Consider the following 25,947-nt stretch of genomic DNA (forward strand, 5'->3'; position numbering starts at 1 on the left):
TCCCGCCTGCCAACACAGGGGACACGGGTTCGTGCCCCGGTCCGGGAAGATCCCACATGCCGTGGAGCGGCTAGGCCCATGAGCCATGGCCACTGAGCCTGCGCGTCCGGAGCCTGGGCTCCGCAACGGGAGAGGCCACAACAGTGAGAGGGCCGCGTACCACAAAAAAATAAATAAATTAATTAAAAAATAAATAAATAAATAAAATAGCTGAAAAACAATTCCAGAGTGTTACTAATATCTTAATATTTCCCCAATTATAGTCATTTCCACCTAAACACATGTGATGATATATGTATGACATATATTTATAGACATTCACAAGTTATGACATTCATAAATAAAGATTTAACTTTTATATCGGAAGAAAATCAACCAGAATTTAATGGAATTATAAGCGACATGGTGCAATTTAATACTTCCAACTTTGGCTATAGATTACACAGACCAGCATAACAAGAGCTGATGACTGATGATGTTAAATAATTAGTGATTACAAAGAATCATTCCCCAAGTCAGCTTAAATGGATTTAAGATTTAGAAAATATTTTAAATATTGTTTGTTTTATTTGGTCTTGCCTAGATTCCATCCTTTCTAATAACAAAAAGAGAATCCAATTTAATTCATTTTAAATGATGGAAGAAGGTAAAAATTAAAAGTTTTCTTTTATTGATCCATTTCATTATGTCAGGGTTTTCATTACAGCTTATTGAAAGAAAGCCACAAAAATTAGCAAGATTATAGTTAAACCACATTTTAGCAAAGACTGAAATAGAAATGGAAAAAAAACTGAAGAGGTGACAATTCATTTTGCTTGAGTTTAAAAAAAAAAATCAATAACAAGTTATCATTACTCATCAAAAAAAATCCAGAAAAGAAAGATACTAATCAACATGTAGGAGAGGATGCATTGCAGATATTACAGTTTTCTCCTGTTGTAAAAGTATACACTCTCAAACTCTGTATGAAAGCTAATTGATAATATACCTTAACAGTCATAAAACTACCATCAACTGATGATCCACCTCTGGCAAAGGGGTATCTAGGCAGACAAAATTTTTAATTGTGTCCAAGGAGAAAGATGCTCTAGCTCTTGAATACAAGTATTTGATTTCAGCCACAAGTCAATCACCATAGCAGATGTGGATGCACCTGGTTCTACTACTTTGACAGCACTAACATCTAGCTAAGTCAGCTTGCCCTGATTCCTTGAGCACTAAATAAAAAACCTTCTGATAATTTGGTTTCTGATGCAAATTGACCTTAGGGACAGAATGTTCTTAGCAGCCAACACTAAGAATCTGATCTATTTGGTAATTACATTTCTTATAGTAACATAGACTGTCATTCTGTTATTTTATTTTCAAAAAGAAATTCCACCCCATTTAATAACATGTTATGTCCATGTGCAAACTTAGAAAAATGCTCAATAAACAGAAGGCTCTAATGCCCAAACAAAGATGCTTGTATTACACTTACTCTTTCACTTTTTAAAATGTAAATGGTCAACAGGGCCAAAAAGTTACACTTAGCCCACTGCCAGTGCTGGATTGAATTCCATTGGCATGAACCTGTTAGGATAAAATTACCCATCCAATAAGGCTTCTTTCCCACCCCCTACCTTCTCCCTCCACTCAGGCTTACCCCCAAACCTAACATTGCCCAAGCCCTTAACACAAGGCCTGAGAGGGACCCAATGGAGAGGGGAAAGCATGGAGATACACATCTCTGAAAGTAAATATGTGTTAACCTGCTTGACACCACACCTTAGGGCAGAGCAAACCAGGGGTCATTACCCTAGTCTTTGGCACCCCGAGATGGCAGCACGATAGTTCTGGTTTAAAGGCAAGAAAGAGCCACAGTTTAAACAGAGAAATCAGAATAAAACGTTCAACCTGGGATGTGATGTAAAATGAATGTAAAAAGATAGCATTGAAAATAGTCATAATCACTCTTCAAAAAAACCATTCTCAAGGGAATTTAGCAGAGAAATTAACCAAACAGAGGCATAAACACAAAATTTGCCTGAACCACATCAATTTGCTAAACCTACACTTAGAATCCCTTTTGAAACAAGGCAAGTAAAATATGAATTTAAAAATAGAAAACCAGTTTCCTGAGCCTTGAAATATTATGCTTTCGGTGACAATTTATAAGAGAACTATACTCCATCTTTGTAAAATTCCCTTTGAACACATTTGACTGGGATAGACCCACTTAAATTCCTAAAACAATTAGATGAGAGAAAAACCAAAATAGCAAAATATCCTCTGAGTTTCTAATTTCCTCAGTTACCCAGAAGTTGCCATCCTCTCTAAAGAGAGGACACTGCCCCCTCCCTGCCCCGATGAGCTGCCACAATCACAGAACTGTGCCCTTCCCAAAATGTTTGAGAGTGGCAGCCTCCGATGTGAAAGCATGAGGACATCTGCGTGTGGCTGGGCCGGCCCTGTGGCCTCCCTGGACCAGGCAGTCACATATCTGTCTCACACAGCACTTACCAAAGTCTGGGTGATTCTGTGCCAAACAATACCAGGTGTGGGACATCAAAATTGCATGCAGTGCACATAGTGCTGTGCCACGTTAAGACTGGTGCCTTCTCAGTCTCTGTTCAACAAAGGTCCAAAAAATCTTGGCATCCAGCCACACCCAGGTCACCGTATTACCACAGCAATGACAAATATTATTCTGTATCAAATGCCCACCGGTGCATGACCTGGTGTCATGGGGATTAAATGGTCATCCACAAAAGACACAGAAGCACAGAGACTACTGCCAATGGTCTCTCAGAAGGAGGAAATAAAAAAGACAAGTGCAAGGGAGGGAGAGGGAAGAAGAATGGGAAGGGATGAGAAAAGAGACCTGCAGGAGCAGATGGACACTGGTCAGACCTGTGCCCCTGCTGCACAGTGGCTTTTTATTACGCAAGTTGACCTCATTTTTCACCCCATGTAGAAAAGTCACTCAGCACCCCAAGTTCAACATGGCTTGATCTGAATATTTTTTAGATGTTCAAGATACAGATCTGGGTCAGTGGACAAGTTTGTTCTTGTTGTCTCTATTTTCTTAAGTATCTCCAATGAATAATTTTTAGTAGAAAAATAGAAAAAATTTAAATCAGGCTCTGAAAATTCATCTACAGTATCATCCAATTTGATGTATAGAATATATAGGTATATGGATAGTACAAGTGTCTGGAAGGGTATCCACAGTTGCAATTCTATGCTTCTCTCCCCAGCTGCCACAGTCCCTTACCCAGTTCTTTCTGCAGCCCTCCACTCTTACTCTCTGCACCTTCTCTCTGGGGATCACATCCACTCCAATGTCCTCAATTATCATTCATCCTCCAGTGGCCCCCAAATCTGTATCTATAGCCTAGTCTTCTCTGAGCACCAGATCAATACATTCAAGTGACAATAGGGTGTATCCATCTGGATGTCACACAGTTACCTCAAACTCAATTTATTTTAAATGGATTAGGCTTCCCCTCCCAAATCCTTTTCTCCTGCCTAATAATAGAGCAAGAAAAAAGTTAGTTCCCTTTACCCTCATCCCATCCTTAAAAATGATGTCAAATTAGCCCCCACGTGTTCATGATTCAGTAGGGTCACCATACCCAACAACTTTAAGCTAACCAGTCCTTGGTCCTTTTGTCGACTATAGGCAACATTAGAGTAAGTATATGGAAGCCTGAGGCTAAAACCAGATCATAACTGAACAGACATTTTACCCTTTCCTGGCCTCATGTATAAAGCAGGATAAGATCTCCAAACTGACTAGGAATATGTTGTGAGGGCGGGTGAGATCATGTCTGATGAAACACTTTGTGTCCTTAGAAATAAGAAAACCCTATTTCTTTGAGAAATTATTGTAACAGTTGCCTTGCAGGAATGACATCACTCTACACAGTGGTCACTTAATAAGTGCTAAACTTTATTGTTGTTATTATTTATTAAATGATGCTGACATGTGGAAGAATGCCCCCAGCGAAACAAAGGTCAACCAAAAAAGCTATCAACCTTGAATTCCAGGGAATTAAGCGTGCTCACTTTTCTTAATTAACTGCTATGTGCCAGAACATTCTAAGTATTTCCCATGTATTACTTCATTTAATCCTCACAACGAGCCCCATCTTCAGCACTCATCTATTATTTCAGAGAGAAAACTTCAACCCATCTCATGTTTAATCTAAATATTTTTTCCACTCAGTACATGCTCCAATCACCTGCTCCATTCCCAACACTTCTTTTTCAAAAATTTTTGAAAAAATCAGTATTTGTTTTAGATAAATAAGAACACATAGATGAATAAAAAGTAAAAAGGTAAAGATTACTCTATCCTTCCACCCAAAGATAACCACTGTTACTATTTGGGTGTCTGTAATTCCAGAGTTTTTAGTGTCTACTTAAACGTCTTATATTCTCAAAAAAGTGGAATCATACTATGAATACTGCTATCTAACCTACCTTTCTCACTTAATGCATGATGAATATCGTTCCCTGGCAATATGGATTACAAGTGACATATTTATCTTATACCGTGTGAATATTCTTTAATTTATTTAACCAATCCAGTGTGCTAAATTGTTTAAGTTGGTTCCAGTTTTTACTATTTTACACATTGCTGGGATGAACAGCCTTGTACATACAGTTTTTGGCCAATGAATCAATTATTTCTTTGGGACAAAGGGTTTACATATTTTAAGGCTTATGATATGTATTACAAAATGGCCCTCCACAAACCTTGAGCCAGTGTAAGCTCATTCCTACCACCAGGGTTTGAAAGGATCCATTTTGCCACACCCTCAAGCACACTGCACAGTGGGTGAGAGAGGAACTTTTATATGAATTCCAATTATTCTTTCTAGTCAAAATTATTTACTGGCTCTCAGTGTTCAGTGGGATAATATTCAAACAGTTCTCCACAAACTGGCTTCAGCCAGTTTTCCAAATTTATTTACTTCCCATCCTTACACTCTCCACTCTAAGCAGACTAGTCTCCCCCTTACTGTCATAGGAAGACTTCCTACCTCCATGCCTTTCTCACACCAGTCCCCCGTCGCTCCCATCATACGGAATGCCCTAACTACCTATCCCATAGAGGACTCATTTTAAATGGCCACTTCCTCCATAAATCTGTAGCTGACTATTGTATCCCACAGAAACCTTTGCTTCCTCTGTGCTCTGAATGCACATATTTGACGATGAATATATGCTTGAGATATTGTTATCTTTTTGTTTGTATGTTTCTTATCTCTCCAACTAGATTATAAACCAAAAGACAAGGATGGTTTCTTTTTCTTCTTTTTTTTCCAGCATTAGCACACAACTTTATTGATGATACACAAATTAAGTCAATGCCCATGACAGGAGAGAGCTTATTTATGACGAATTGGTTCACTGTCACTTGTGCAGAAGAAATAGTAAAAATATTTCAATCTAGGCAGTGAGATAAAAAGCAACAAACTTGTTTTCAGAACAGGTAGTGATATTCATTCATCCAGCTTAGACCTGAAGACCAACTCAGATAAATATCAGCGTTGATGATACAATATGATATTCATTACTCAAAATTGGCAGCTGAAAGGATTCCTTTACCATATAAACAAGGTGGAGAAAAGGAGTAGTTTACAATGTGTGTTGCTTCTAAACTACAAAATCAAGAAGTTATTCCTGGCTCTTTGGGAACATATGCTCAGCCAGTTTGGCCATGAATTTTCCAACTTTGACTTTCACCAAAAAATCATGATGGCTTTCTATCCCCAGAATCTTATCAGCACACACTTGAAATTCTTTTAAAAAGAAAAAAAGTGAAACTTCGCTGAATTGATTCTGAGTAGGTTCATTTTCCTCCCATTTAAAATTGTCATTTATGTTCTCAAATATGACCAGAAGTTTAAGAATCACCTCTTTGTTCTCCTTCTTATTAAAGAGGGAACCCAGCGAAGATGGTACTTGGGCCCTGAGCAGTTCTCTAGTCATGGCTGGATTTTCAGCCAAATTCAAAAGGAGTTTCAAAACCTGAAATTTGGTTTCTTCATTTCCTGCTGAAAATAAACGAAAAAAGTCTGAAATGGAATTAGCAAGCATGTGCTGATACTCATTAGTAACAGTCATGTTCGTAAGCAATCTTAGTCCCGCCAGCTGCACAGATGAGTTCAAGCGAGAAGTGATTGTGTCATCACACACTTGATTCATGTATATCTTAAGCCTGCGCTGATTTTCAGCATTCACACTCAAGTTATTTAGGACAATTAAAGCCTTTTCCTTAACTATGGGATCCCGAGTATTGAGAATCTTTGCAACAATCGGGAGACCACCCAGATCACGAATAATATCTCTGTTAAATGCGTAAGCAGCATTGTTACCCAGGGCAATTAAAGCTGCTTCGAGAATATAAGGCTTTTCAGACATCTCAACCAAGCAAAGAACTTTTTGCAACTCTTGAGGGGACAAAATAGTATCATCTGAATTGGGGGAAGCCCTTTTCTGCACGGCCCGACGAGCCCGGGTAGCCCTGGCCCTTGCCCTGGCCCTAGCTCTGGTCCCAGCCTCAGTCCCAATCCGGGCCCAAGGTGGGTACCATACTATACCTTTGTTCTCACTGTTGTCATCATCATCATCAGACCAGTCATTGTACCTGGCCCCAGGACAGTCCCCAACATCATCCATGTCGCCAGACCCGCCCTCAGCCATTTTCTCCTTGTTCTGTTTTCTTCCCCTGGTCAGTCTATAAATGCAATAGCAGGCGCCAGCCCCAATCACCAGTCCTGCGGTCACCCAGCCTACTTTCCTGGCGTAGCCCATGCAATCGTCCCTGACGATATCAGGGACCAAGGAACACAGTAGTCACAGGCTGGGGGAGGAGGGCTATGGGCTTGGCCTGGGTGCAGGCCTTCGGAGGATGATTGTCTTCAGCCTCTTCAAGGCCACAACAGCTGATTCTGGAGGCGGACCTTAGGGGGTGGAGGAAGGAAAAGGGGTTTGAGTTTCTCTTCTCCTTGTGTTGTCCCATGCAGAGAGTTGCACAGAGGGATAAGTAAATGAGTTCTTGGCAGGAAATGTAGATTGTTAACAAATTCTTTCCTCATTTCACTCTCCCCCTACCCTCCGCAGTCCACCCCCTCCCCAAGCCTAGATAAAGGCAACGGAGCCCATAGTCCGCTGGGCCCTCAGCCACCCCAACCTCGGGTGTTCCCAGGGAGTGGCACCTTGCACTAACCTCCTTCAGACAGGCAGTTTGCCCCTTCTTCCCTCCCCTGGAGGTGTGCCACGCCCAACAACCCTTGCAATCTGCAGAGAGACCAGAGCCAGTGAGAACTGAAGCCTTGATGGATTGACTGTTCATTCCTTGCTTTCCTGATTCACCTATCTAGGTTGTCAGATTTAAAAAAACAAAACAAAACAAAACCTCTCTATGCCATCCAAAACATGCATGTGCCTGCCCCTTCCCTAGCCTGAAATGGGAGGGATGTTAGGGAAATAAGGTAGGATTGGGTGAGCCTGTCCAACCGCGGGCGATTTCCAACCCCTCCCCCATTCCAAGCAGCCCCCACGCCCACACCGACCTCTACTGATCTGAGGAAACTTCCTCCCTCTTTTCAAGTGGTGCCACCTGCTACAGCAGACCTGCAGGATGACAGATCGAAAACATGGGGACTAAATGCTGTTGAGAGAAGAGGATTATGAACAAACTATCTGATAGGTTTCCCTTCTGTCATTCTCCCCCACCCCACCCCCCGCGACACACGCGCGCGCGCTCGCACACACACACACACACACACACACACACACATCGCACGCCATTTCGCCACAGTCCCGGGAGTGCAAGAAACACACTCAGACTCAAACCCAACCTAGATTATTGCCATCTCTGGTTTCTCCCCACCCCCACCACCGCCCCGGTTAGGGTCCCCATTTGGTCTTACCCTCAAATCGACCTTCACCGATCGGGGTTAATTTCCTTCCTCTTCTCTAGCCTGGCGTAGTGCCGCAACCTACGGAAAGACTGGCAACCCGGGAGAGGCTCGGACCCACAAAACACAGAGCCATGGTCAGGAAGACACAGTCACAGAAAAACTGGAAACAGCCGCTACCGAGTGCTTGGTGGACGGACCGGTCCCCAGAACAGAAAACTCTTTCCTAATTCGGAGGCCTGGTTGTCAAAGGTTTCCCACCCCTATAACCCCTCTCGGGGTTCTGCTGACACATCACGTTGCACCCCCGCCTCCCCATGTCCAGCCTTTCCCCGCCGGCACTGTCCTGGAGTACTGGGGGCAAACACCCAGGCCGCAGCTCCCTTTCCAGATTATGGCCTCGGTTCCACCAGATTCCCACCTCCCAATCTCTGAGCTCCTCCCCAAACACCCCGCTGCTCACCATTTCGCAGCAACGAAATGGGCTGCGGGCGGGACAGATGTCTTGGAAAGCCGGCGGCGAGTGGGAGAGACGATGGAGGCGCCCCAGGACTCGCGACGGTCTCCGCCCTGCGCCCTCGGCCACCCCCACCTTCTGGAATCTCCCAGGCACTGACCTGCAGGGATCCGGGACAATTTCCTTCTCCTCCTCCTTCTTGCCTCTGCTGCAGGCCCGCTCGCCCTCAGGGCAATGGGGAGCTGGTACTCAGACGGGAACAACGACCAGAACAAGAAGGACTTCTGCACACGTCAGCTCTTGGTCACGTGAGAGCTACGTCATCCACCAACTCGGGTCCCCAATTTCCCCTCCCACCAGCAGTGCGGCAGAAGAGGGCCCGCCCCCCTCCATTCCCTCCCCCATATCAGGCCTTGTTACTCTTTCTTCTTTGCTAATCCCATCTCCCTGTAGTTGTGTTTGCCTTCCTCTGATTACCAGAAAGGGACAGCATCTTCCCCTGGGGTTACTGGCCACTTGTACTTTTTGAAAAATTGCCTCTTCCTTCCCTAGGCTCCTGGGGCAGCAACCTCTCCTTCCACCTCCCCACCTTCCAGCTACAAATGTCTACCGTTTCCTCTGAAATCTAGTCCCAGATCTGAAAAGAAAAAGCCATCAGAAAAGGAGACCTGGAGTGAGTGTGGTTTTTTCTTTCTTAATGCTTTTTTGTTCTTTCAGTTCTGCCCTCTCCCACCCCCAGCCTACATTCTTTTTATGAGAAAAGAATTGCTGTAAAGCTATTTTCATTTGAGAAAGAAAAAAAGAGTGGGAGTTGGAGAGTGATGTTGGGTGATGGCCTCCAAAAGTCCCACATTTTCTCACTTGCAGGGAGTGTTACACACTTCACTCAAAGCAATCTTAATGTCTTCTGGGGCCTAGCACATAACACAATCCTGAATGAGCTCATCAGTGTGTCTGAGGATACATAAATCTTCTGACTAGGCCAGTCTTCTAAACAGTAGACTTTTACTCCCATCAGTTAGCAGGGAAGAGGCATGGAGACCTCAGAAGCCACTGACACAGAAAAGGTTGAGTAGAAATCACAACTATGTTGTGGATGTCTGTCAGATAGAGGGGCACGCACACTGACAAAGTGAGTGGCAGACAAAGAACATTACAAAATATACAAATAGTATCATCTTTAAATGAAATAGGTGTTAGAGGAACACTGAGACCAAGACAAAATTTGCTGAACTCGGAATCTAGCAATTAGTGTGAAACCTTTTCACTGACTGCTTTGATGAACTCAATGATTCATCTGTCAGCAATGAGAAAACTATTTAAGAGTGGGAAAAATAATAAAATAATGTCAGAACACGGGGTCTACAGTGGGATATGCCCTAATGTTTAAGATATAAGTTTATTATCTGAGTATAAATTTTAAGATCCACAGACCATATGGGAGTAAATCAAGAGTCTGGGAAGTTGGGGAACAGGCAAAACTCCAGGGAAATTCATATCGATGTAACTTCTGGAAGACAGTACTAGGATATGACTAAAATTTATTTTTTTCTTCCAGTTTTATGAGATATAATTGATATACAACACTGTGTACGTTTAAGGTGAACAGGATATGACTGAAATTTAGTAAGCAGAAACCAAATCAACTATATGATTCTGTATTTGGAGAAAGATCATGTGCAACAAGGGGGCTTATTTAAGCACAGGAATATATGAAAAGGAGAGTCAGAGGAAAGTGTTGATAGTTCCCACCCAAGCACTGTCTGGAGGAGAGGGAGTCTTGGCGAAGATGAATGGAAAAAAGAGCTTTCTTTGGCAGAGCCATCCCCGTGATGCATAAGTGTACTTCAAGTTTCTTAGCTGAGAGACTCTTCTTAACATGCACCAATGCCCTTGCTCTGACTTCAGGCTCACCACACAACCTTCTGAGGTTGTGGCTTCCCAAGGAGTAGCTTGTCAACAGGGAGAGAATGAGCTGGTAAAACTGACAGAAACCTCTAGTACCCCTGAAGGTTGTATTTCTCAGGATAAATTTTTCAGTTGTCATTCCTTTGTGAGACTTAGCTTCCCTTGTGGCCTTCTTACATGGAGAGAATGCAAAGATCCATGGGTTTGGGCATTCAGATATAGATTTATGTATGTCTCTATGAATGGGAGTCTTTCCTTGACAGAGGCATCTGCTCTCATCGTACAGACAAAATCAGGTATTGATCATGAAGGGATGAGAACAAGACTGAACTGTAGATGCAACCTTGTCTACAATCTTGTCAGGGAAGCCAAGTAGCTTTAGCTTAGAAGACAGCCTTGTGCGTCACCATTTCAGAATTGTACCTCTATAACGTTCACTTAATGTGAAAGTGAAAACTAAAGCATGCTGTGGCAAATAGGCCCCCAGCACCTCAGTCACAGCTGAACAAAGGATTCATATCCAAAGTAGTTAAAGGTCTCCTGCAAATCAACAATAACATCTGAAACAGTTTACATTTCTCTCTGGGAAAAGAAAGGAAGTGCATTTTACATTTTACATGCCCTGTCATTTTCCCCAGCAAAAGGGTGGGCATTGTGCCCAAAACAGACCAACTCAATACTCTCTTACTGAAATTTAAACCTTAAGCAGAGATAGAAAACCAAAAATCAGTGGAAGTATGGCATCCTGAAAAGACCATATATCAATTCCTTCTACCTAGACACCTCAGAGCTGATGCTGGTCTTCAACATTCGTTTAAGTTAAACAGGTTTGCTTTCTGTTGCTTGCAATTAAACAAAATTAACTAATACACAACACAAAAACAAATAACACAATACAAAAAGTAATACAGCTTTTTAAGATAACAATCTTCTATAATTTATTTTTTTCACCCTCCAAAATTCCATTAGTGTTACCATCTGCTGATCCTTTTCTGCTTTTGGATACTTTATAAATCACACATCACATGTGACCATATACTGATTTAAGCCAAAAGGTTCTTTCTGGCAGTGGCTTCACATAGTCTTTCGAAGGCTCGTCTGAAGAACTGCTTAAGGATTTTCCATTTTTGCTGTTGAATATTATGTCAGGCAAATAGCATGTCCTTAAATAAATATTTGTTGGTGGATTTATAACGGAGAGAAAAGTAGATTTTAAATGCTAGTCTTGGGCTTCCCTGGTGGCGCAGTGGTTAAGAATCCGCCTGCCAGTGCAGGGGATAAGGGTTCTAGCCCTGGTCTGGGAAGATCCCACATGCCGTGGAGCAACTAAGCCTGGGTGCCACAACTACTGAAGCCCCCGCGCCTAAAGCCCATGTTCTGCAATAAGAGAAGCCACCGCAGTGAGAAGCCTGCGCACCGCAAGGAAGAGTGGCCCCCACTCGCCGCAACTAGAGAAAACCCGCGTGCAGCAATGAAGACCCAACGCAGCCAAAAATAAATAAATAAAATAATTTTTAAAAAAATGCTAGTCTCCAGGTTCCTTGGTAGGAATTGTGGGTCAAAATTACAAAGTAAGAGAACTGAAAGTGTTATCATTCCCATGGGGTTTAGGAAGTTTAAGAGAGGGAGTGGATCCAAACAGAAAAGTTCTGACAGCCTGGGAGAATGATGGTCAGGGGTTATACAGTGGAATAACTGAAAAATATACCAAAGGGGAGAGATATTTTTTACTAATGAGGAGCGGTAAGAGTGGAGCTTTTGTCCTTGAAGGCTGGCTGAGTTGTGAGAATGAGTTCTTACTGGAAAGCCACGTCAATGACACTGAAGCACCTGCCTCTTTTAAGCTTTACATACTCCTTAGTTCTTTCTAATGTATATATTCAAAATAAATAAAAGCCACTTATATAAGTTCTTAGCAGCCAAAGATTGAATGATAACAGTTGAATCTGCGAGTTCTGTTAGTAAGGTTTCATAAATAGAATTCACTTGCCTCGGAGAAGCAAATAAAGGGCAATGAAAAGAATGGTGTAAGGAGATGATGGCAAAACAAATAAGGTAGGGGTTTAGAGAGATGAGCTGTAATACTGGTTTGTTTGGTCTATAAAAGTTTGAGGAAGACCAGAAAGCTGTGACATGTTCTTGACTTCTGAATTTTCACCAGCAAGGCACTCTGGGCTTCCTGGCTCACCTCCTGAAAGGGCCTCCCCCACACTGGGGCCCCTCACACAGGGAGCTTCCTGCTGGGGTGTCAGATTTCAGCGTTCTAAGAAAGAGGCTGCCTGAAGGGACTATATTTAGAGTATGACTCCCCACCGGGGACAGCTGAATGTCTGGGGACTAAGTTCTGCATACTTTGTCCCTGAGTTCTGGGATTATTCTGAGGGGCTTGTATGGGTGGTGCAGTAAAATTGTAACAGAAGGCAGGGAATGGAAAGGACTCTTTCCCCTGGCGACTGCTTGGGATCCTGTAAACCGTGCCTTTTGTGAGAGAAAAATGACGGATCTCAAGGGTTGTCGCAGTGATTTACAGTCACCCACAGACTCTAACTACTATTTCCACTGGAAAATGCTGGACACTAGCCGCTGCTAGGGGGACATACAGTGCACGAATGACAGATACCAGAGATATTTCTCCAGTGTAATGATGAAATGAAAATTCCATCTACCAAGTCTCATTTTCATCAATGGGATAGCAGGGAATCCTCTAATTTCTGGATGATTTATAGGTTACACCATGAAACTTCAGAATAGATTTAAATAAAGACATTTGAATGAAAAGCAAGCTAATCTGTGAAGTTACTAATTTGTAAGATTCATCTAAATTTGGGGTCTGCAGAAAGTCTGTCCTTTGAAGCCAGAATGAAAGCCATCCAGCAGTCCCCTCTGACGATCTCAATCGTGTGACGCCTAACACCAGGAGTTCAGCCAGGAAGAAGGGATAGTGGTTCACTTAACTAAACTGGTCACAATTAAAGCACTGACCACTTCACTATAGATTCATTTTATCCGTCAATTTATAAATCATATTGAAAGCACACTGGCTTTGTTTGTAATGATATGTTTTTAAATTTTAATATACTGCTTGAAAGCTGCTATTTCCTGTGCAGTCAGAAGAAAATATTTTCAGTGTGGTATAAATTAGCTTAAATCGATGAGGCCTCCTTATTAACTAGGAAATCTTGTTTTATATATGTATATATATATATATATATTTGTATTTTCTGATTACAAAATAGTGTAGCTTGAATCAATAAAAAAAGGAAGGGCCGACGAAAGCGAACATAAATATATTAAAAATACTAACAAAAATCTCACTGCTACTTGGGCTTTTCTTCCCCACCCCTCCGCTTAATTTTGGTGCAGAGACTGGTTGTGGGAAAGGGTAAAAATTAAGAAAGAGAGGACAGGAACTTCAGAGCCAAGGAAAGGATAAGACATTTCCCCAAAAAGAAGTATAAGTAATGATAGACCCAGGAAAAGATGCTGCCCCTTCCTGTAATTAGAGAAAGGCAAAGGCAAACACCAGAGAGCCACGGTCACTTCTGGTTTCTGGTATTGTTACAGAGGAAAAGAGTGACAGGGCCCAGTGTGATGGGGGGAGGTACGGGGCAGGCTGGCGCCTGCCGCACTGCTTGTGGGAGTGGAAATTGGGGGCCAGAGCTCACTGGTGACGTGGTCGTCACGTGACCAAGAGCTGCCTAGAGCAGAAGTACTGCTAGTCGCCTCCGTCTGGGTACCAGCCCCCTATCACACTGCAGGCGTGTGAGGGAAGAAGGAAAGTAGCCCCGGACCGTGCAGATCGGTATGAGCGTGGGCTCTGCTTGGAGGGAGATGGGATGGGAGAAGGCCAAGAGCGCCACGGATCCACGTTCGGGCCGATGGGGGCTGTGTCCCCTTCTCGCCTACTTTCTAAATACCGCCGCCCCCCCCCCCATGCCCATTTTAGTAGAGAGAACTGGCGGACTTCGGGCGGCGGGTGAGGGGAGTGAATGGCTGGTACAGAGACTCCGAGGAAAGAAAGGTTCCACAATCAGGGCACTCGTGTCCCGAGTGCTGCTCCGTCCACCAAGCACTCCGTCCCCTCGGTCCCCCGTCTGTCTGCAGGTTTGTAGATCTGTTGGCCAGTAGGTCGCTGGGGAAAGTCGCGGCGAGTGAAGGACCAAAGTGCCTTGGGACCGTGCAGGTCGGTGTGAAGGTGGGATGAGCCCTGGCCCCTGGGTGGGGGTGGCGGTGGGGATGGAGCAGAGGGGGTGCTGGGATCGGTGCGGGCCGGGTCCGAGTCGCCCCCTCCCGGCCCCTTCTTTCTCCACACCCCCTCCCATTTCAGTGCAGGGAAAGGGGTGTGGCGGCCTTTGCTGGGGAAATGGCGGACGCCAAGGGGGGTGGGGCGGGGAAGCCCGCGTTAGGAAAGTCAGGAGGGTGTGAGAAATATTTTAAACTCAAAGGCTGGAAATTCAGAAAAGCGGGTACTGGGACCTGTGTTCTCAGTACTGATCCATCCACTACACTTTCACTTCCCCAAAGGCGGCTGTCTTTCCATCTGTCCTTCTGCCAGACTGTCTGTCCGTCAATCACTGTGGAAGGCGCACTGACCACAGAAGACAAGAGAAGGAGAAGGAATTTACCTGACTTTGGTAGAGGTTGGTGGGAGAGACTGCCTCTGAGTCTTTGGGGGTGGGGGTGTGGTGGAGGAGACTACCTGAGGGTTAGCCTCTCCTGTCACCCTCCTGGCTGTCACAGCCCAGCCCCACCTCCTGCCCTTCTCTGTAGGCCCTGGAAGAGAAATGGTCGGTCCTGAGGGTAGACAGAGGATGACAGAAAAGAACAAAGAAATAGTTGCCAAATAATCCACCTCTCTCAACCAGAACTCAAACTCCACTCTGTCTGCCTGGTGAGGCACAAATCCAGGCACAGCCCAAAGTCCTAATGTTATTTTTCACCCGTAGATTCATCACAAGAGAGCCTCAGGAGCCTGGGATATAGACTGAAGACGTCTCCCCTCCACCATCATTCAGGTGGAGCCTTAAGAACACTCTTCATTCAGGTGGAGCAAGGCCCTCTCCTGTCCTGCCCCCAGGCTGGCACGGACCTGAGCATGGGCCGGGCTCGGGAAGTGGGTTGGATGGCAGCAGGACTGATGATTGGGGCAGGTGCCTGCTACTGCATTTACAAACTAACCATAGGAAGAGATGACAGTGAGAAGTTGGAGGAGGAGGAGGAGGAATGGGATGATGAACAGGAGCTTGACGAGGAGGAGCCCGAGATTTGGTTTGATTTCACAACTATGGCTCGGCCCTGGAGTGAGGATGGGGATTGGAATGAACCTGGGGCCCCTGGTGGCACCGAAGACAGGCCTGCAGGTGGGGGCAAGGCCAACCGAACACATCCGGTAAAACAGCGCCCATTCCCTTATGAACGTAAAAATACTTGGAGTGCTCAAAGCTTTAAAAATTTCAGTTGTGTTCTTGGCCTCTCCAAGTGCCCTTTCATTCAGGGAAAAGTGTTGTTAGCTCAGCCCAGGGACACTGGTTTTTCATTTAGCCACGATATCAATAGTCATTTGGCCAGCCTCTCCATTGCTGGAAACACGATCCCTATTCCCGACCCTGCTGTTGAGGCTTTCTGTGCCCTGGATAACTTGAAAGCCAGTGTTGAAAATCAGGGCCAGATTAAGATGTACATCAACGAAGTGTGTCGGGAGACTGTGTCACTTTGCTGCAACTCATTTCTGCAGCAGGCCGGATTAAATTTGTTAATAATCATGACAGTTATTAATAACATGCTTGCCAAGTCCGTTTCAGACTTGAAGTTTCCTTTGATACCAGAGGGAAGTGAATGTGCTGAGGGGCACGTTGTGAAACCCTTGATGGGTTTGTCTGAAAAGCCAGTCTTGGCGGGGGAGTTGCTGGGAGCCCAGATGTTGCTCTCCTTCTTGTCCCTCTTTATCAGGAACGCAAACAGACAGCTTCTCCCAGAAATCCCGGCCTCTTAAATGGCCCCCTCCAACAGGATGGGACTGATCCACCCCGAACCAAAACCCGATCAGTGAACCACACACTTGTGTTCTCAATCAAAGACTCTGCAGTGGGTGCTATTGAAGATCCAGCCTTAGCCAGTAGCCATATCTCTGGGTGAAAGTTACACTTGCTAAATCCAGGACCACTCTCTTGTTGGCCAGGCAGGGGTTCCCACAGAGCTTTGAGTAACCTCTTGGTTTTGCAGTCTGCAGGCAGTGCGCATTGTAAATTGCTCCCTTGCGGCCTTCTTCCTGTGGTAAAGGGATCATTTCAGCTGTGTGGTGAAAGGACAACATTTTCTAGCCTGACAAGGGATGCCTTGCCTGTGGTGGTCTCCCTGTCTAAGCTGGACCGTCTTGTGGAGACCAGACCCATATGGGAGCTTGTGCCGAAAATGCATCGGTTGCTGCGTAGGTTGAATTCTTTTTCATTTACTCTCTTTTCTTCACGAGCCTATGGATGGTAAACCTGTTCAGCAAAAAATGTACACTCCCCTTCTATGAGTTGTACTGACTCAGCCTCGTCCACCAAGTCTGCATTTTTATGTATCACCAATAAAGCTGTGTGCTTTAGCTGGCAAAAACGAGAACATGGTACTTGTCTTTGAGTTTATAGTCTGCGTGAAGAGGAAGCCCAAAATACATGATCAGTGCTAACTAACTGGGGCGTTTGCTCCTGAAGAATGTCCGCCTAGCAGTGCCCACAGGAGGCAGTGGAAGAGATGGGCTGCAGGGTTCAGGATAAGCTTCCAGAAGGGGCTGGGGGCGGGGCTGGGGCAGGGGAATGGGGTGGAGGGTGGAATTAAGAAGGACTGCTGGGAGGACTAAAGGAGACAGCACCTGTGAAGCAGGCAGCACAGTGCCTGATGCAGAGGAATCCTTCCCTCGATGAAGTTGTCTTTCCTCGCCTGCTGGCCTCTTAGAGAGGAAGGTCAGTATCCTTGAGGTTTTGTCTACACATCCTTGGGGGCCACAGGGCAACCCATCCCTGCACAAGTTAGTGCACAGTTATAGCAGTAACAGTTGCTACTTGCTGAGTGCCTGCTTTGTGTTGTTCTCTCTCCTGAGAAGCAGCTGTGAAACCTACTTCCAGGCCCCCTCCCTTCCTTGGGATGCCAAGCTCAAATTCCTGGCCGAGTGAAAAGGCTTGGCCGTTGCTTCCTCTGGCCAAGGAAGGGCAGAACCTCCTTTCTGCCCTATCCCTGGTACTTCTGTGGGATCCAGGAAGGGGACAGTGGAGGCCTCCGTGAATCCCCGAAGGGGTGGGAGGGCAGATGCTGAGGGGCGTGGCATGGCCATGGCTGGTCCATCCATCAGGAGACATATTCATGCCCTCCATCCAAGCCCCTGGCACCCCTTGGAGGAAAGGAAGAACACAGCCCTGCACACTGAACCACTCCATGAATCTGGGCAACTCATTCCACCACCCCCTCCCAACATTTACAGACCCCTCCCAGCAAGCCTCAGCCCCTGCATCACCAAAGCCAGGTTCCCTGCGTGTTTTTGATGTGTCCTGAAATGGTCCTCTTCCTCAAAGCCCTGGCTAACAGAGGGGACAAGAAGCTTCCTTTGGGCGGTGCTGCTTCTGAGCTCGGTGCCCTCTCCTGGTCTCCCTGGGATGTGACTCTGGGCCACTGCTCCCTGGGCATCAGCTGTGTACAAGTGCTCTGCCTTCTGACTGCCCTCCTCCATATAGAGCATAGTTTTATTTCAAATTTTTAGGGTTTTTTTTTTAAATTTTTTCCTCCCTTCTCCTGGAGTTTGGGGAGCAGGTGGGTTGCCACTCTCCTGCTTGTACTCATCCACCCCACAGTTTGGGCTGACTAGTAGTCACGGGTGCCTGCCAGGGACTCTGCCCCTTCCCAGGCCCTGCTGCCTTGATGGGCCAGCATGTGACTGTGGTTGCTGCAACATCACACCCGCAGCAACGTTCACCCCGCTGGGGCTTTGTTTGCTGGCTCTGGGGTTCTATCTTGTTTCCAAAAAGCTGCTAACGTGGTCCCCCCTTTCTCCCAAGCCAGCCTCAGGTGGGCTGGGCAGTCTGTTTCCCACGCAGGATTGCCCTGCGGGCAGCCCTGCATGCACTTGTCCCAGTGGAGCCTGCTGGCCGATGGTGTCTTCAGCGACACCTTACTGCTCAGCCTCTGTAATCTCAGCCCAAAGGCAGAGCATTTCTCCTTCCTCCTGGCTCGGGGTCCCAAATTAACACGTGCTTCCCTCCTGCTCTGCACTCTGCCGAGTCCCCCGTTTTGAGTCCTGCCACAGGTAGTAGGCCCACCATCTCCGAGGCAGGCATTTGGCACTTTCAGGCCACAGCTGACTCCTATCGCAGGGAGGACCTCGGAGACCTTCTGCCCATCTCCTGAGCAATTCTGTCACAGGGCAGCCTGCCAGCATTGATGTGTCTCCACGGTGTGGTCTTGGCCCAAGTCAAGAGCCCCTTCTCCATTTGCTGGCACTGCCCTCCCGAAAACACTCCCTGCGTGTGGAAGCACAGGGCTCTGGTCTGCCCTTCATCCCTTTGTTGGTTGCTGTGCCAGGGCAGGAGCCCAGTTCCCAGTTCTGCCTACTACCGGGGTGCGGAGGGGGACTTCAGAGGGGGGCGTGGTGGGGGGCGCAGGGGGCGGGGCGCATGCCTGCCAGTCAGGGCCTGATTAAGACATTCAGAGGCTTTCAGCACTGGAAAGACTAAGGTGCCTCCTCCCATGCTTAATTCAAAAATGAAACAGCAGGGGACCACCAAGCACAAACTAACCCACCTCTCTTCTGCAACCAAATGAGCTTCTTGCCAGGTTTCCCCATGGCAAACATTAGACAAGGTCATCAAAGCTTGAGCTTGTCACACTCTGTGGGGAGATGCCTGCCTTGATGGGGTCGCCCTAGCCGAAGCTGTCTCTTTGGTAAATCTGGAACTGCCTCCACAGACTGCCCTCCAGCTCCAGAAAGGGCCTTGGATTCCCTTCTTCTTCATCTCATTATCTTGTCTACACTTTGTGCCTGTAGGTGCTGATTTCTGCACTAACTCCCAGCCTGCTACATCTCCTGGGAATTTTGTTATTTGACCCCCCACTGCACCCCTCCCTGCCCTAAGTGCAGGCAAGGTTGCAGACATCCAGCTTCCCAGCTGGTACACCCAGTCTCACACAATGCATCCCCACGGGGGCCCTTAGTGCCACTCTCAGAGCAGTTTCAACCACGATCCCCTCACTTTGAAATGTCACCAGGGACAGGCACAGCCCTCACCAAGTCGGTCTCTACGCTGGGCCACCACAGCACCTTTTGGCTAAGAGTGTGACAGCTGTGTGCAGCACTGCCCCCCACCTCCTCGTAGCGGCCACCGGTTGGTCTAAGATGTGATGGGCACTGCAGCACAGTCCTGTGGGGCATCAGTCAGTCCCTTGTCTGCTCCTCATGCTGCATGGATCACCTTACACTCTGTCGCTTCCCCCTTCACTTTACTCACGACCTCCTCTTCCCCTGAAGGCTCATTTTCCCTTATTGCCTCTTGCTTTTGCGTGTGGCTTAGGACGGCCTTCCCCACTTCCCAATTACAAAAGGAGTCTCCTATATGGTTTCCTAATTCTTTCATACCTTTCTACTTAAAGGGTTGTCTCAGGGATATACTTGGAATTTCCTGACTCCTTTTCCAAATGGATAACCTGTTAACCCAGCACCACTTATCACTCCATTCTCACGGTATAATTGGTGCATTCTGGGACCTTCATGCACCCAGCTGAGCATCCTCGCTGTGGCTGCCTGCTGTGGAATTCCTCTTGGGGCACAACCCTTTCTCCCAGGAACCCCTCACTGACTCGGGGACCCTCTGCTCACTGGGTGGCCTGTGGCAGGTGGGGTGTGTGTGTTGGCAGGGAGGCTGTGTTGGTGCCTGTGAGCAGGTGTCTGCCCCAGGTACCTTCTCAGGACATGCTCTGGCCCACAGGAAACTTAGGAACCCCCCGCCCTGCCTGCTTCAGCACCAAGGGAGATGGGACTGTTTTCTTCCCTCACCAAAATTGCCTCATTTTTGTGCGGCAAAACAAGTTGGAGCACACTGTGTTATGCATATTATTATAAACATTTTATGTAATATATTCTGTCGTGTATGATTTTAAATTTTCTATTTTAGTAAAAATTATCTTTTTTAAATCATCATATAAAATTGTGTAGTGATACGCATTTATAGGCATAACACTTTTTGCCTCCATTTGGATATATTGGGTTTGTATGGGGAAAAGTCAGTAAAAGACTCATTTTTATTTTTCTGTCTTTTGTGCCTTTGGAATTTTGTACTTATATATATTTTTTTCCATCAAAAGTAAGTATTATGGGAAATGATTTTTGCTTGTTTGTATAAAAGCTCTTGATGGAACATTGTTTCTACAGTCAGGCTCCTTTGGTGAACTCTCTTATTATATTTATTTTTTGCCTCTTTTTTCTTTCTGACTTTTTTTTTTTTTTTTGCAGTCCACGGGCCCTTCACTGTTGTGGCCTCTCCTGTTGTGGAGCACAGGCTCTGGACGCGCAGGCTCAGTGGCCATGGCTCATAGGCCCAGGCGCTCCGCGGCATGTGGGATCTTCCCGGACTGGGGCACATCGGCAGACGGACTCTCAACCACTGCACCACCAGGGAAGCCCTCTCTCTGACTTTTTAACTAGACAAACATAGTTTACAAATTATGACAGTTTTATCTCTTCTTATTCAATATTTTATAGCTCATTTCTTTTTCTTATCTCATTGCACTGTCAAGGACCTCCAGAGCAACAGTATTGATGATACAGTGCATACTTGTCATGTTTCTGATTTTAATGTCTGATGTTTCAGCAGTAAGGTTGATATTTGCTGTAGGTCTTTGAATAATATAATATGTCATCTATCTATATAATAGAATTTATAAAGCAGTAAAAATAGGTGAACTAGATCTCTACAGATCAGTCTAGACAATTCTCAGAAACCTAATGTTTAGTGAGATAAGTAATTTAAAGAAAGATACAATATAATGCCATTTATATAATTTTAAGACTATAAAACAATACTATATATTATTTTGGATACAAAATTAAAACTGTGTACTGAAAGATGCACATCAATTTTACAATATTACTTGCTTCTGGGAAGAGATTGAGGAAAATGTGACCCTAACAATTTTGTAGTTTAATTTTGTCTATTAATAAAGAAATTATAAACAAATACAAAAAAGTGTTAATGTTTGTTGTTAATTATGAATGATTTATATGTAGAACCTCATTATTTTTCTCTGTATTTTTTTTTTTTTGCGGTATGCGGGCCTCTCTCACTGCTGTGGCCCCTCCCACCGCAGAGCACAGGCTCCGGACGCACAGGCTCAGCGGCCATGGCTCATGGGCCCAGCCGCTCCGCAGCATGTGGGATCTTCCCGGATCGGGGCATGAACCCGCATCCCAACCCGCGTCCCCTGCATCGGCAGGCGGACTCTCAACCACTGTGCCACCAGGGAAGCCCCTTCTCTGTATTTTTTTTAATTAAAAAGAAACCTGTATTTTGTGTCGAATACAATGAATTAAAAAACCCTCATCTAGACATATCGCCAAGAAATTTTAGAATAATAATGATTAAAAGGAGACCTTAAAATTTCTCAACGGTAGGAATAAAGCCATCTACCAAGCAGACTGGCATCAGACATGTTATTCATAATACTGGATATGATATGACAATGTATAAATGCCTTCAAATTCTTAGAAAATATGCTTTTCTCTAGTATTCTACTTCTAAACAGACATACCCACATACCACATCGGTATGTGATGACCATACAGATGTTTTCAGGACGGAAAGTACACAAATTTTGCCTCTTGTGGACCTTCTCTTAGGAAATTATTTGAACATGGACTCCAAGAAAAGAAGGTAGTAATCAAGTCAAAGGTAAATATGGAATCAAGGAAATGGTGATCACAACTTGGGAAAGCAATAAAGGTTAATTTTAAGACGACAGCTAAACAGCAGGCCCTGGTTTATCAGACCAAAGTGGAGCAAGAAGACAGAAGATTTGGGGTAGTAGGTGAACAAAAGGGGACTTGTTAAAATCAATTGAGAGGTTAGAAGAACTAGAGGGTATGATACAGGCAAATAAGGGAAGAAAAACAATTAGAAGGACCTCTAAGAAAATATTACAGTAAGAGCCCCCAATGGACCATGCCTCCTTGTTACCATACCATTGTATAATCCCCTCCCACACTGAATCTGGACCTGGCATGTGATTTGCTTTGGCCAGTTTGAACATTAGAAAACATGACCCATGAAGAGGCTTGAACAGTGCATTTTCAGTGGGCATTTCACTCTTCCTGCTCTGAAACCACCATGTGCCAAGCAGACTAGCCTGCTAGAGGATGAGACCATGTAGAACAGCCATGAACTGTTCTGAGGACCCCTAGGAAGAGCTGCCAGATAAAATTCAGAACTCCCAGTTAAATTTAAATTTCAGATGAACATAAAACATTTTTCAGTATAAGTATGTCCCAAATATTGCACGGGGCATACTTATACTAAAACAATTATTAATTATTTAACTGGAATTCAAATTTAACTGGGCATCCTGTATTTTTTTTTGCTACATCTGCCAACCTTAGTCAGAGGAAAATCAGCCCCCAACTGATTTGCCAGCTGACTCCAGTCACATAAATGACCTCAGGCAAGATTAGCAGAAGAACCAACCAGTGCAAATTCCTGATACGCAAAATAATGAGTAAATAAAATGGCTGTTTTAAGCTACTGAGTTTTGGAGTGCTTTGTTAGGCAGCAATCAACAACAGACTTAAAAAAACCCAAAAAGTTCAAAGTGTGTACTTGCTTCAAATATGCAGCAAATTAAGATAAAGAGTGAGTTCAGCATTTGAAGGAGTATAAGGAAAAAGAATCTATTTAGTCTTGAATCTAACAACAGTATCCTTTAAGTGACTCAAGTTAAGAGCCTTGACCTCGGATTCCAGAACATTTCTAAGTGACTATAGTGGACCAGATTGAAGCAAAAGCTAATCTTAGGTGTCTGTGGGATCTGGCCATGTCACCTAGGATGGTACAGGCTTGAATGAGCTCCTAAGTTACTAAGTAAGTATTCTCAGGATAAGTTGCATCCATACCCTGATAAAATTGATTTATAACTTACACCTAGTTCTACCATACCAGATGACAGTGCATGAGTGGACCATGGCTACATGGCTCCCAGAACAGTCTGAAGTGACCAAATAGATATAAAGCCAACCCTTCTGCATCCCAAGAAAGACCTACATTGAACACGTGAAGGCACCTGAGGGAGTCAGGTGGTATCATCATCAAAAGGGTGTCTTCATGGGGTATTGAAAGCAAGGGGAACTTGCCCTTCTAATGGAGAAAACGTTCCTAGTTTTTTTGCTTTACATAGCCATATGTCTATTTCTCTATATCTACCTATCTATCTATCTATCTATCTCTATCGTGAGTTCCAGTTAACTTTTACATTAAGTTCTATAACAACCAAGTCTTCCATTAAAGCTTTCTGCCTTCAGCTCTATGCATTGAAAATCAATGAACAGTATATACTTTTTATTGAAGTATAGTTGATTAACAATATTACATTAGTTTCAGGTGTACCGCATACTGATTCAGTACTTTTACTGATTAAAAGTTATTACAAGATAATGGTTATAATTCCCTGTGCTATACAATATATCCTTGTTGTTTATCTATTTTATACATAGTAGTTTGCATCTCTTAATCCCATACCCCTAACTTGCCCCTCCCCACTTTTCTCTCCCCTCTGGTAAACAATAGTTTGTTTTCTATATCTGTGAGTCTGTTTCTGTTTTGCTATATTGGATTATTTTTTAGATTCCACATATAAGTGATATCATACAGTATTTGTCTTTCTCTGTCTGACATTTCACTGAGCATAATATTCTCTAAGTCTATCCACATTGCTGCAAATGGCAGAATTTCATTCTTTTTTAATGAGTAGTATTCATATATATATTCATATATAATATTCATATATATATCTCACATATATAAATCTCACATCTCACATCCATTTGTCTGTTGAAGAACACTTGGGTTGCTTCTTTGTCTTGGCTATTGTAAATAGTGCTGCTATGAACATTGGGGTGCATGTATCTTTTCGAATTAGTTTTTTCATTTTTCCCAGGTATATACCTAGGAGTGGAATTGCTGGATCATATGGTAGTTCTATTTTTAATTTTTTTAGGAACCTCCATACTGTTTCCCATAGTGGCTGTACCAATTTACATTCCTACCAACAGTGTACAAGTGTTTCCTTTTCTTCACATCCTCTCCAACATCTGTTATTTGTAGACTTTTTGATGATAGCCATTCTGACAGGTGTGAGGTGATAATTCGTTTTGATTTGCATTCCTCTAATAACTAGCCATGTTGAGCAGCTTTTTATATGCCTGTTAGCCATCTGTATGTCTTCTTTGGAAAAATGTCTATTCAGGTCTTCTGCCCATTTTTTGATTGTGTTGTTTGGTTTTTTGATATTGAGTTGTATAAGCTGTTTATATACTTTGGATATTAACACCTTGTCTGTTATCATTTGCAAATATCTTCTCCCATTCCGTAACTGTCTTTTCATTTTGTCAATGGTTTCCTTTGCTGTGCAAAAACTTTTAAGTTTAGTGAGGTCCCATTTGTTTATTTTTGTTTTATTTCTTTTGCCTTAAAAAAACAGATCCAAAAATATATTGCTGTGATTTATGTCAAAGAATGTTCTGCCTATGTTTTCTTCTAGGAGTTTTAAGGTTTCAGATCTTACATTTATGTCTTTAATCCATTTTGAATTTGTTTTTGTATGTGGTATGAGGGAATGTTCTAATCTCATTGTTTTACATGTAGTTGTCCAATATTCCCAGCACCACTTATTGAAGAGGTTGTCTTTTCTCCATTGTATATTCTTGCCTCCTTTGTCATAGATTAATTGACCATCGGTGTGTGGGTTTATTTCTGGGCTCTTTATTCTCTTCCATTACTCTATGTGTCTGTTTTGTGCCAGTATCATGCTGTTTTGATACTGTGGCTTTGTTGAATAGTCTGAAGTCTGGAAGGGTGCTACCTCCAGTTTTGTTCTTTTTTTCTCAAGCTTGCTTTGGCAATTCAGGGTCTTTTGTGGCTCCATATGAATTTTAGGGCTATTTGTTCTAGTTCTGTGAAAAATGTCCTAGGTATTTTGATAGGGATTGCATTAAATCTGTAGATTGCTTTAGATAGTATGGCCATTTTAACAATATTAATTCTTCCAATCTAAGAACACAGAATATTTTTCCATTTCTTTGTATCATCTTCAATTTCTTTCCTTAATGTTTCGTGAACAGTATTTAGATGATTATGACTATATAAATGCTGTTCATTGCTGAGCTGAAGTAGTCTCCTAACATGTGAATCTATTTTGTATAGTTTTAGAAAATGATTCACATATTACCTGTGGGGAGGAAATTTTAAGTAGGCATGAGACAATAAAATATAGCTGACAGAATGTGGGATGTAGAAGAAGATGATAAAAGACAGAAGAAAAGACAGCAGAGCTGATATCCTCATTTTATAAAGTGAGAAGTGAACAAGTCCTGCTGGAAGTTTATGAAACAAAATAAATGTTTATGTATATAATTTAAAGTTAAATTTAGCTACT

The 25,947-nt window shown here is 44.0% G+C and overlaps 2 protein-coding genes across 7 annotated transcripts; one reads left to right on the forward strand and one right to left on the reverse strand.

Moving 5' to 3' along the window:
- Positions 1-3,913: 3,913 nt before the first annotated feature.
- On the reverse strand, positions 3,914-8,696 carry ARMCX3 (armadillo repeat containing X-linked 3). Of its 4 annotated transcripts, none has more exons than XM_067723862.1 (5): positions 8,534-8,696; positions 7,929-8,008; positions 7,569-7,666; positions 7,223-7,293; positions 3,914-6,956 (listed from the first exon to the last, which is right to left on the reverse strand). In XM_067723862.1, the coding sequence occupies exon 5, from the start codon at positions 6,805-6,807 to the stop codon at positions 5,668-5,670; it is 1,140 nt and encodes a 379-aa protein (XP_067579963.1). In that variant the 5' UTR covers positions 6,808-6,956; positions 7,223-7,293; positions 7,569-7,666; positions 7,929-8,008; positions 8,534-8,696; the 3' UTR covers positions 3,914-5,667. The 4 variants fall into 4 exon arrangements, with proteins under 4 accessions (XP_067579963.1, XP_067579961.1, XP_067579964.1 ...); XM_067723860.1 differs by having other exon boundaries at positions 7,569-7,629; positions 8,534-8,695; XM_067723863.1 differs by lacking the exon at positions 7,223-7,293.
- A 5,235-nt stretch (positions 8,697-13,931) lies between these two features.
- Positions 13,932-16,887, forward strand: ARMCX6 (armadillo repeat containing X-linked 6). 3 transcript variants are annotated; one of them, XR_010939769.1, is made up of 5 exons: positions 13,932-14,083; positions 14,386-14,464; positions 14,806-14,921; positions 15,228-15,296; positions 16,504-16,887. XR_010939769.1 is itself a non-coding variant. In XM_067722453.1 (4 exons), exon 4 carries the CDS (start codon positions 15,377-15,379, stop codon positions 16,271-16,273), a length of 897 nt encoding a protein of 298 aa, XP_067578554.1. In that variant the 5' UTR covers positions 13,932-14,083; positions 14,386-14,476; positions 14,806-14,921; positions 15,228-15,376; the 3' UTR covers positions 16,274-16,887. The 3 variants fall into 3 exon arrangements, 2 of the variants coding, with proteins under 2 accessions (XP_067578554.1, XP_067578553.1); XM_067722453.1 differs by having other exon boundaries at positions 14,386-14,476; positions 15,228-16,887; XM_067722452.1 differs by having other exon boundaries at positions 15,228-16,887.
- The last annotated feature ends 9,060 nt before the right edge of the window (positions 16,888-25,947 follow it).

Source organism: Pseudorca crassidens, chromosome X (assembly GCF_039906515.1).
Source record: "Pseudorca crassidens isolate mPseCra1 chromosome X, mPseCra1.hap1, whole genome shotgun sequence".
Lineage (NCBI taxonomy): Eukaryota > Metazoa > Chordata > Mammalia > Artiodactyla > Delphinidae > Pseudorca > Pseudorca crassidens.